The 11,555-nt window shown below is 28.8% G+C and overlaps 3 protein-coding genes across 4 annotated transcripts; 2 read left to right on the forward strand and 1 right to left on the reverse strand.

The window, feature by feature from the left end:
• Nucleotides 1–601: 601 nt before the first annotated feature.
• Nucleotides 602–3,031, forward strand: LOC126848945 (inhibitor of growth protein 1). The gene is made up of 3 exons (XM_050590345.1): nucleotides 602–1,175; nucleotides 1,486–1,689; nucleotides 1,778–3,031. The coding sequence occupies exons 1-3, from the start codon at nucleotides 1,040–1,042 to the stop codon at nucleotides 2,353–2,355; spliced, it is 918 nt and encodes a 305-aa protein (XP_050446302.1). The 5' UTR covers nucleotides 602–1,039; the 3' UTR covers nucleotides 2,356–3,031.
• On the reverse strand, nucleotides 2,576–8,726 carry LOC126848952 (ubiquitin-conjugating enzyme E2-17 kDa). 2 transcript variants are annotated; one of them, XM_050590353.1, is made up of 5 exons: nucleotides 7,830–8,726; nucleotides 6,835–6,915; nucleotides 6,425–6,629; nucleotides 4,080–4,241; nucleotides 2,576–2,940 (listed from the first exon to the last, which is right to left on the reverse strand). In XM_050590353.1, exons 1-4 carry the CDS (start codon nucleotides 7,871–7,873, stop codon nucleotides 4,086–4,088), a joined length of 486 nt encoding a protein of 161 aa, XP_050446310.1. In that variant the 5' UTR covers nucleotides 7,874–8,726; the 3' UTR covers nucleotides 2,576–2,940; nucleotides 4,080–4,085. The 2 variants fall into 2 exon arrangements, with proteins under 2 accessions (XP_050446310.1, XP_050446311.1); XM_050590354.1 differs by lacking the exons at nucleotides 2,576–2,940; nucleotides 4,080–4,241 and adding an exon at nucleotides 4,407–5,001 and having other exon boundaries at nucleotides 7,830–8,717.
• A 250-nt stretch (nucleotides 8,727–8,976) lies between these two features.
• On the forward strand, nucleotides 8,977–11,061 carry LOC126848937 (magnesium transporter NIPA2). The gene is made up of 4 exons (XM_050590333.1): nucleotides 8,977–9,553; nucleotides 9,760–9,882; nucleotides 9,974–10,116; nucleotides 10,206–11,061. Exons 1-4 carry the CDS (start codon nucleotides 9,454–9,456, stop codon nucleotides 10,938–10,940), a joined length of 1,101 nt encoding a protein of 366 aa, XP_050446290.1. The 5' UTR covers nucleotides 8,977–9,453; the 3' UTR covers nucleotides 10,941–11,061.
• Nucleotides 11,062–11,555: the final 494 nt, after the last annotated feature.

Raw genomic sequence — 11,555 nt, forward strand, 5'->3', positions numbered from 1 at the left:
ATTTATTGTATTAAAATATTTATATTTAAAAACATTGTAAAATACATAATAAACTATATAATAATAGAAATATAGAACATGTAATGATAAACAAAACATTTTTTTAAATTTAATAAATTATTGAAAAAACAAGATAAAGGCACATTAAGAAAAAATATTATGCATAGCCATAGATTTGCTATCATACCTACATTTACTAAGCATGGTATTTTTCTTTTCATAAATATGTAAACACAAAATAATAAATCTTCTAATAATTTTGAAATATAATTTATGGCAATTTAAAATGTGATCAACACGAACATCGTTAAATTTAGATATGAGAAATGATTTAAACTTTATATTACCTATATCTAAAAAATATTTAGAATAATGTCGGAATTATTGTAAAAAGGTGCAGCACACCCATCCATTTTGCAGAATTATTCTTCAAATATACTTCTGATCACAATGCAGCACTTTCCATATGTAGCCATATGTAGTAGCAGCAACACTGTCATGCGCATGAGTTCGTTTAGAGTAAGATGGCGTATATTTCTATCTCTCTCGCAGAATTTTGCCAAAACTGCCGTGTTGGCCAGACTCTGTTACAGGGACTCTAGGACCGAGAGCATTGTGGCATTGTGAAAATCGCATGAAAAATCGGGATGGCAGCTTTCAGACTTCTCTCTGATATAAGTATCATATGATTAGTTACTTGTCAAATATAAAAATTTTGGAAATTCTCCGAATTCTTCTCTTTAAAAATTCTTCCTTTAATAACCAATCGCGTAGTGTCTGTTCATGTTTTCTTGCTGAAAATCTTTTTAGCATTCCGTTAGTAGTCTAGTATAATACATAGTCTGTGGCACAAAACGACTTTGTAGTTCACGGCGCTCCACGAGAGGACTTCATAGTCTTTCCTGTTGACGGTTGATCCAAAATTGGTGCAAAAGTCAAAAGCGTCAAAGAGATTGGCGACTCTGAATAATATTGTTGCGTGTTATTATTGTGTAAGGACAAAAAACTAAAAAATAAAAAACTAAACAATAGTGCAACTATGTTAAACCAGGCGGTGGTTGAGGCTCTTTATTCGGCAACATATATCGAAAATTACTTGGACTGTGTGGAAAATCTGCCAAACGATTTGCAGAGGCACGTTTCTCGTTTGCGGGAACTGGATGCCACTTGTCAAAGTAATTTAGATCAAATTATCATCTCGAAATTAATTAATTTATGGATATAATAATATAATATAATTTATCAGATAATATACATACATGAGTTTGAAAAAACATTTTACATTTTTTACATATTTTGAACTATCTTTATTATTTATTTGAATTTGTTTTTCTGTGAAATTATCTTTTGTATAAATAAAAATGTCGCATTACACTTTGCCTGCGCAAATATGGATTTTTTATGAATATTTTTTAAAATAATTATTATAAATCTTATTTATTGAAAAATAAAGTTTCTTTAATATATTCTTTATATATTCTATAGCATATTTACGTGAAGTTGATCAGCATCAAGAAACATTACAAAGCGATACAGATCCTGTGATAAAAAGGAGAGCATTGCTAAGAGTACAGCAAGCTCTGATTGCGGCGCAAGAAATAGGAGATGAAAAATTACAAATTATTCAGCAAGTACAAGATCTTATAGAGAACAAATCTAGGCAGTTAGACTTAGATTATCGGAATTTAGGTATATTATTCTTAATTCTATTGATGTTTAACAATATATAATTCTATAACATATATGTTTCCAATAACTAATTTTTACTTCTTTATAGATTTTGGAAAGGAACAAGAAAGCTCTGAAGTTCGTGAATCAAACATGAACAACAGTTCAAATACCACAAGCCATACAAACAACATAGAACGCCACCCAAAACGTGCCAGAAGAACAAGGACTGAAACCTTGATGGAGTCAGCCCATTCCATGGATATAATGGATAGAATGACAGAGACAAGGTCTTCGACGATGTCTAACATAAGCAATGGAAATCAAAAGAAAACAACAACAGCCACTACTGGTAAGAAAAAGAAACGAAAATCTCGGCAAGGCACTCAACAAAATCAACATCGCGAAGATACACCGCCTCCCCCAGAGGATGATCTTGCAATAGATCCTGATGAGCCAACTTACTGTCTATGTGACCAGATATCATATGGCGAGATGATTCTTTGCGACAATGATCTATGTCCTATAGAATGGTTTCACTTTTCATGCGTTTCTTTGACCACTAAGCCTAAAGGTAAATGGTTCTGTCCCAAGTGTCGTGGCGATCGACCCAACATCATGAAACCCAAAGCACAATTCCTCAAAGAGCTAGAAAGATACAATAAGGAGAAGGAGGAGAAATCATAGCAAGAACACAGAGAAAAAATTTGAGAATTTCGGAAAACGTGATTGGACCTAATCTAGGATTTTATGATATATAAATTTTAATTTTGAACTACATGTGTGTGTATTATGATTGTATTCTTCGAAATATTGATTTCTTCTTTTCATGAAATCATGACAATCTCTTAAATGTAAAAATAATGTTTCTATTGCATTTAAATTGTAAAGGTTAAATGATTGTACCTAATATTTATGCCTGTACATACATATAAAGTCACATTAAACGATTCACAAGTTTTATGTTTAAATGTATTTTCTTTATTGATATTTTGATTGTTAAAGACTTATTGAATAGAACTGGGATAACTTTGGTACTTTTGCACACGCCAATACTAATAGTATCGTTTCTCCATGCTTAAGCTGATCACGTGATGTTTTGTGCAATATTTAATCTCGCATATTTGAAAGCGATGAAAGAGCGTTAGATTTCATGTACGCAACTATGTTATTCGCACAAGGTGTAGTGATTGAACGCTATGATGGAGAAATCAGATAACTCTTCTTTTCCAGGAATTCTCCGCTTATATTGTAAAAGTTATCCGGGCTTTACTGTAAAAAGAATAAAAATAAGAGTTTATGTAAATAAGTACAAAATAATTGAATTATTGGAAAAAATAAACATTTAATATTTAAAATACAATATTTAAAAGATAAAATTTATGTGTGTGTGTGTGTAAAAATTAATTATAAGTTATGTATATAATTTAATAAAGAATTTAGTAAAGAATTTAATTTATATTCTTTATTATTATAAAAATCTGCTTATTATTTTTTGTAAAAATTAAATTGGATCAAACTATTTCATATATTATATATATTTTATATAGTTTTTATATATATTATACATATATTATATATAGTTTATATTTTATATACGCTTTTGTATTAATGAGGTATGATGGAAAGATAGATTTCGTAAATATGATGCAGTTTCTTCTTTGCAAATTGTATTTACCCATTTTATATAAATGATACTCTTTTTGTTTAAAATCAATAGACCAAATCGAACGTAAGAAAAAAATCACTTTTTATTATACTGCATGATAAAGGCTCTAAATCAAAACAATAAACCGTCATATTATTTAATGTATTTTCTCAAGTTTGCCTATACATTATTTATAAAATAATAACAATAATAACATAATAATAATATAATCGACTTGCTCTGCAAAAGATTAATATTCAACGTACGCGGATGTCATTTTTTTTATCCTTTACAAGCACACATAATGCCAAGTTAGACAAGCAAAGACAATATATATATTTAACTTATAAATAACAAATCACAAAAATTAAATGGCAGTAAGTCTGGACCCTACAAAATTGTCTAACTAGTGCCAATAAAAACTGTAAAAGATACAAGAGGTACAAGTTAACAATGCAATTCCATCTTATTCTTCGCGCTGTTGCTCTTTTTTTTCTTTCTTAATTTCTCTTCAACAAAATTAGAATCAAATTGTTGTTGTGCAAATTTGTTTCGTCGTTTATTCTATATAGATTATGAATTAATATCTAATATTAATATGGAATGTCCATCATAAAATATCAAAGGATATTACACATATACAGTTCCATGTAAAGACTATATTACTATTATTTATATAATATGGCGGAGGGTGAGGGGAGGAAACCAATTTTAATATCGAAAAAATTGCGATAGATTTTTTTACGCAAAAAGCAATATATACTTAATGTCAGCGAGAATCCTCCGTGTGACTCTCTTGGAAATTCAGCCAAGATTGTTCAACTACAGTAGCCACTCTTTTCTCATATTCCCGTTTGTTTTCTTGATACAATTGCGCTGCTAAAGAATTGGCTGGCGAATTAGGATTTGGTTCGTCCAAAAGCGACTGTAACATAAATAATTAATAAATTTCCTCAGCACATTACTTCAAATATACTTTGATCCGTAACAAAGAAGTCGGAAATATATAAAAGTACAAGCAGGATAGAGAGATAGGTTGTGGAGAGAATAACGAATACTAGGCTGCAATTATACCAATTATAAAGAGAAATTATGCATTTATTACTTTATTATATATATATATCTATATATAAATGAATTTGTGTGTGTGTATATATACTGAAATATATATCAAAGTACACTAAATTCAATAAAAGTTAATATAATTCTTCGCCGCTCAAAAAATAAAATAAAAATAAACAAGAAAATAAACGCCAAATATATTTTTTTTTTATTCTAAGTTTTAATAACTAATTTCGTGTATCATCAGATATCCGCAATAAATAAATACACAATTTTATAATAGTTTATTATTCAACATTGTAAAAATTCGGTCTAACGTTGCACATTGTCGTGGTAGTACGATAAAGCTCTCAGGAAGAAATATGCCAAATTTTGGTATTTTTCTTTTTTTTTTAGCATTAGCTCCTTGTAGTATAAAGCTACATGTTCTTCTTCCTTGTATTTGATGGTTGTTGATGGCTGATACTGTTACAGCAGCATTATGTTAATATCCATAACTAATCCACAAAACTCTGTTCCACGCAAGCCTTCACTCGCTTCTCGTACTCGCGTCGATTCTCTTTGTATAGTTGCGCTGCCATTGAGTTGGCAGGTGAATTCGGATTCGGGTCACTTAACAGCGACTGCAATCACATAAGTCGTATCTTGTTATATTTAGAAATATGGTTTTATTATTCTTCTAACAAAAGTTTGCATGGTAAATAAATCTGACACGACAATCTGCTCTTTTTTTTCTGCTTTTTTTTTGTCTAATTAATTGATATGCAACAATAAAAAATGTATATCGACAGACAATTAAGGATAAAGTTACCCTAGGTAGCAAATACACTTCACGTGACGTCAAATGACGCATGCATTTGCTACTTGGGATATGTATATAAGGAATTAAGTTAAAGTGTTATGCACAAATAATTTTTAATTGGAATCATGTGATTAGACTTTGCTGAATTGCAACCGCTGTTAAGATAAAACAAATGATCCCTTCACAAACATATTTATCATATAACTAGGAACACAAAAAAAGTTTAAGAAGCAATGTGTCAAAGTATAAATAAAAAATTTTGAAAAAATTGCACATATAATAGGAATATAATGGCAAAAATTTTAAAATCTAAACGAAAGCATTTAATGTAAAATTTAAAAAATAAAGTTGTTTTAATTTGCTATGATTATGAATATTTAATAAAGAAAGACCATACAAAATATATATTTGACTATCATACAATTCATGAACAGAAATATATATCTTTCTCTCAAAAGATATTATTATAATTACAAAAACTAACTTGTTTGCTGTGAAATAATATTTAGTTTTAATTTTTTGATTATATGTTTCATGATATAATAAAATAAATAATAAAATATTCAAATAATACAATCGAGAGCATTAATGGTGTTTAGTATACTTATACTCAATGGTAAAACTCTATAATATTTATAAAAAATATTTTATAAAAAGAAAAACATTTTTGTTTGTATAGATCAAATATATAATAATTAAATAGCAATATAGATTAGCATAAATAAACTATTTTGGTTTATAACAAAATAGAAAAAAAGATCAATAAAGTCATGAAGTTTATAAATATGAATATGTTAAACAGCACTAATGCTTCTGATTATATACTTTAATGTCTTTTTTTACTTTAAAATTTTAAAAATTTATACTTAATTTTAATGATTTTGTGTGTCATATATTAAAATTATCTTGATATCAACTTGATACATAAATATAAAAGTACATTTACTTCGTAAATATAAAAAAAAATATTCCATTTAAACCAAACAATTAAATACAAATTAAAAAAGCTAATAAAATTATTCATAAAGTATCAAAATAAAGCTAATCTTAACTTATTCTTGCACAATTACCTTCTTTTTTTATTCATTAATTTGTTTTCCAACTTTGTATATTTATAAAATGTTAATTTATTAAATGTTATGGGGGATCATTTGTAAAGTTGAGTTTCTTATTGATTACTTAAAATGCTACAAAAAAAAAAGAATGCTAAAATATCTTATAATTAAAAAGATAAGATGACATACCTGTATAGATGTCAAGATGGCTGAGACATCATAAGTAGGACTCCAGCGATTTTGAAGTATATCAAGACAAATTCCACCATCTGCATATACATTAGGATGAAACATCTTACTAACAAATCTCACTGTAGGTGGCTTGTTTGGATATTCTTCCGTAAATTCTATTGTAAGTTTAAATGTACCATCTTCAAATGGAGTGTCGTGTGGTCTTAAAACAGATGTAAACATTGTTAAATCTTATCTGAAACTTAAACCAAATGTTATATCTCTAATGATTAAACACATTTTACAAAGTAAAAAGACTTTCAAATAAAATTTTTTCTTTATTAGATATATTTTTCATTTAAGATGTTTTTTAGCTTGTAAAAATAAAATATAAATTTTGTTAAAGAGCAAATGCATTGTTGTCTTACCCAAATATAACTGCATTCCATATCATAATATTATTGTCTGTTGGAGCACCCGATACTCCAGTTGGAGGATCTTCCTGTAATCTTTTCAAAAAATACAATTTTGTATTACAAATAGTACATATACAAAGTATACATTTTTTTATATATACATATACATACATACATATACATATACATATATATATATATATATATATATATATATATATATATATATAATTATTACAAGTGTTAAGAATTTTTTTCTTCTTACAAATACATTAATTAATAGAATTATTTGTTTCTTACATAATATATATATTAAATTTTATAATGAAATGACACATATACACAATAAAATATGATAATAAATTATTATAATAATCAATATATTGATGCTTTATTGTTCATTATCATAATAATTTATTATCATACTTCATTGTGTATATGTGCATGTGCGCCATATTATAAAATCTAGTAGATCATGCAAGAAACAAATAATTTGATTAACTAATGTATTTGTGAATGAAAAAAATTCTTAATATTTTCATTAATATATATTGAATTTACTTTTATCAAATTTTATAAAATAAGATTTATATATATATATTACTTAATATATTTATATATATATATATTAAGTCTAAGTATTATGGTGAAAATATTTATAATTCAAAAATATTTATCTAATATTATGTACATGAATAAATATATGAATCGTTATTTAAATTTAAACACAGTATCATATGAAGATTCATGGGGACCATTCTACAAATGATCAACTATATCAGACCCGCAACAAGAACAATCTATTTATTAAGACAAATAATGAAATAGGTTGTCAAAGGATGAATGTGGAACAGATGCGATACAAAAGCACATTTTTAATAATAAATCACTTGCATACGTACAAGTCAAAACAAGATGAATAAGATTTTATGCACTAAAAGCTGCTGTACTTTACAATATAGCTTTATGCTGAGACAATATACATTAATAGTCATAACATCAAGTACCTCTTGAAATCCCTCATTAATCTCCTCCTTGCTGGGGTGGACATTCCTTATGAACCGGCTTCCCGGTTAACTTTTGTGTCCAAACGATAACAATGATGAATGATCACACAAGAGGCTCTTTCTCACTTTTTTGGTATAATGTATAGGTATAATACGTGAGCCCTTCTTTAATGGAATGGTAATGGTGATGATGATGGTGATGATGACGATGATGATGATAATGAGAAAGAAGAAGAGAAGGAAAAAGACGAGGATGACAACGGCGACGACGGCGGCGGCGGCAACGACAACGACGGCGGGGATAGTTTTTCCTCTTCTACACTTGGTGTATGTCGTCAGTCAGGAAGATGGGCTCGCAGGAGAAATCACAGTACGTCTTTACATATATAGGTGTATCTACGTCGCGCGTATGCACTTTTCCTTTTCTCCAACACGCGTGCGTATGCACGCACCCACGACACAATGAGGGTTATTTCTTATGAGAGGCCAGATTTGCGACGATTACAACAAAGAGAGGTAGGATTAGTGATACCATGCAAAGAGCGAAAGAGGAAAAAAGAGAGAGAGAGAAGAGAGAAAGTCCGTTGTTTGCGTCCTTTGCCTTTTGTCGCGTCTGTGAAGGTCGCCTTATTCAAGGAATACGAATTCGATCCCACCCTGACTATAGGATGGCTACTATGACGATCACTCTATACTCTCCGACTTCGACCAACTTGAATCGAGACGTATGTGTATGTGTGTATGTATGTACTTGTCAAGATGCGGAGTCGGAAACTCGTGTTTTTTAATTATTGCGAGGAGGCTCCAACGAGACCTTCACGTTTGCCTGTGCGATAGCTTTCGAAGCAAAATTTTCGCTGACTGCTGCCAAACGGTCACTCTCGACAGCTGGGCAGCGGACAGTACGGTGGGGGATACGAAATAAATATACCATCTCAACGTGTGACGTCACCACGAGGTGACGCGTAGCCAATCAATCTTCTGCTATTCCAGAAATAATAGATGCACGCAAGTTATATACATGATTGGCCATGGCGTAAATAGAATTCTTGGCTGTTTTCCAAAGTGTCACACGATTGGCTGTCAGAGGGAACAATTTTTGGAACTTAAGGATCGGCAGGAAAGAATATAAAGATCTCTATCGGCCGATTGTGAATTACAGATTATCTTTTTTCGTATTATAGTCAAAATCAAAGAAAATTATATTATAACCACAATATTCCTAATCAATAGTAATTGTAAGCTTTTCTAAAATAGCAATTTTTTTGGGGAGAAACAAAAAGTAAAAAATAAAATTTCATGAGTTGACAAACAAGAGTTGTAACTTGCTATAAAGTGCTACACCATGGGTTGTAACAACAGGGAGAGGTCATTTAAATACAACCACTCATATCGACAAATGCCTAGAGTATTCAACTCGATTGTCCAATGAAAGAGCTTTATTTTCAATTGACCAATAAGCAGTGCGTTTTATTTCATGCATGAAACAAAATAAACCTATTGTGTCCGATTGATTACATCCATAGTATAACACATTGGATTTGTCATGAGCTTTTACACTGAAATTCTTGTGTATAAAGATATAATTAATACAGAAAAATTAATTTTAATTTAGCAATAAAATATGAGTTTTACGACAGAGGTGACAAATAGCGATGCGCATTATGACACAACAAGTTTTTATATCGGTTTAGGACTAGCGATTAGTTCTAGTGGATTTATAGGTTAGTTATTTAATGAATTCGTTCATAAAGAAAAAACTTAAATGTAAATATTTGTCAATATTAATTAAATTATTTTTTATAGAAAAAGAGTTAATTATATTAAGGAAATAGGAATTATATTAAGTATATTAAGAAGAAACACAATAGCAGATGGAAATGAATTGTGCTTGTATTAATTTAATCTTATTTGTTAATCTATTATTTAGGTGCTAGTTTTATCATAAAAAAAATAGCCTTAATCCGACTTCAGAGATATGGTGGAATACGTGCGTCTTCTGGAGGTTTTGGCTATTTAAAAGAATGGATATGGTGGGCTGGTCTTTTATCTAGTATGTATAATTTGAAAAGATTTAAAATATTTTAAGTGCTGTGTTATTTTTCTATGTAAAAAAAAAACAATATTTGAAATGAATTTTATAGTGGGAATAGGAGAAACGGCAAATTTTATTGCATATGCATTTGCGCCTGCATCACTTGTAACACCATTGGGTGCATTGAGTGTTCTAGTATCAGCAGTATTAGCTTCCAAATATTTAAATGAAAAATTAAATCTATTGGGAAAGGTGAGAAATCTGCAAAAGGAAACTTTAATGATTATTAAATATTTAGTTACAATTTACAATATTTTAATGTGTTGAAATTTATCTTTTAGATGGGTTGCTTATTATGCGTCTTAGGTTCCACTATAATAGTATTACATTCTCCCAAAGAGGAAACAGTTAGTAGCTTAAGTGATCTCATTATTAAAATAAAACAACCAGGTTACATATCGTATGTTTTAATTGTAATAATCTGTACTTTGTTGATTATATTTTATTTCGGTCCAATGTATGGCAAACAAAATATTTTAGTATATATATGTTTGTGTTCCTCTGTGGGTTCTTTAACTGTTATGAGTTGTAAAGGTCTAGGCTTAGCTTTAAAAGAGACTATCTCTGGTAAAGAGAATGCATTCGTCAGTTGGTTGACATGGGTCTTCATATTTAGTATTATTCTTTGCATCATGGTACAAATGAATTATCTGAACAAATCACTTGATTTGTTTGACACATCTATTGTGACACCAATTTATTACGTTTTCTTTACAACTTTGGTGATAATTGCATCTGCAATCCTATTCAGAGAATGGGAAAAAATGAGTGTGGAGAATATTTTGGGAGCCTCTTGTGGTTTTCTCATAGTTATAATTGCAATATTCTTATTGAATGCGTTTAAAGAAATAGACATATATTATGGTAATATTAAGCACATATTAAAACCGAAAAGGGAGATGCTTTCAAATTATCATTCAAGATGGGGTGATCAAGAAAGAGTAACAACTAGATTAGAGTCTCAACATTTGCTAAATCATACTTATGTCAATTCAAATCTCACAAGAACTGTCTAAGATTATTTTTATAAAAATATGTATGACAAACAAATTGCGTTTTAACATTTTGTGTAATTATAATATTATTGTATATAATAATTTTAAAGAAAAATTATATTTATTTTATCTTATATTATTACATATGATATTTATAAAGAAAAATTATTTATTTTACCCTTCATAATCACACATTCGCGTGCACGTCTGTACGGAATTGAATGTATATATTCTTTACATTTCCAAAAACAATAAAGTACAACAATTAAGTATTATATTGTTAGTAGTATATTGTTTATAATATAGTATATTGTTAACAATATAATAGTATATTGTTAACAATATAGTAGTATATTGTTTTAATTGTAAATAATTATATTCTCTTCCTGTCTCTAAAATTGAAAAAAGAAACAGAATTATTAATAATATTTCAAAAATTTATACTTTTTAAGAAAGTTGATATGTGAAGTCTATTTAGCATTATTTATAGAATTGTATACTTAAATATACGTGAAAAATGAACTACATTTACATTATGTAAATCATAATATTTATCTAAATTAACCAATCAGGATAGAATACATAGCAAAAGTCATGTTTGTATTTTAAATTTCGTCCTACTTGTCATTTGCAAGA

Source organism: Cataglyphis hispanica, chromosome 4, assembly GCF_021464435.1.
Source record: "Cataglyphis hispanica isolate Lineage 1 chromosome 4, ULB_Chis1_1.0, whole genome shotgun sequence".
Classification (NCBI taxonomy): domain Eukaryota; kingdom Metazoa; phylum Arthropoda; class Insecta; order Hymenoptera; family Formicidae; genus Cataglyphis; species Cataglyphis hispanica.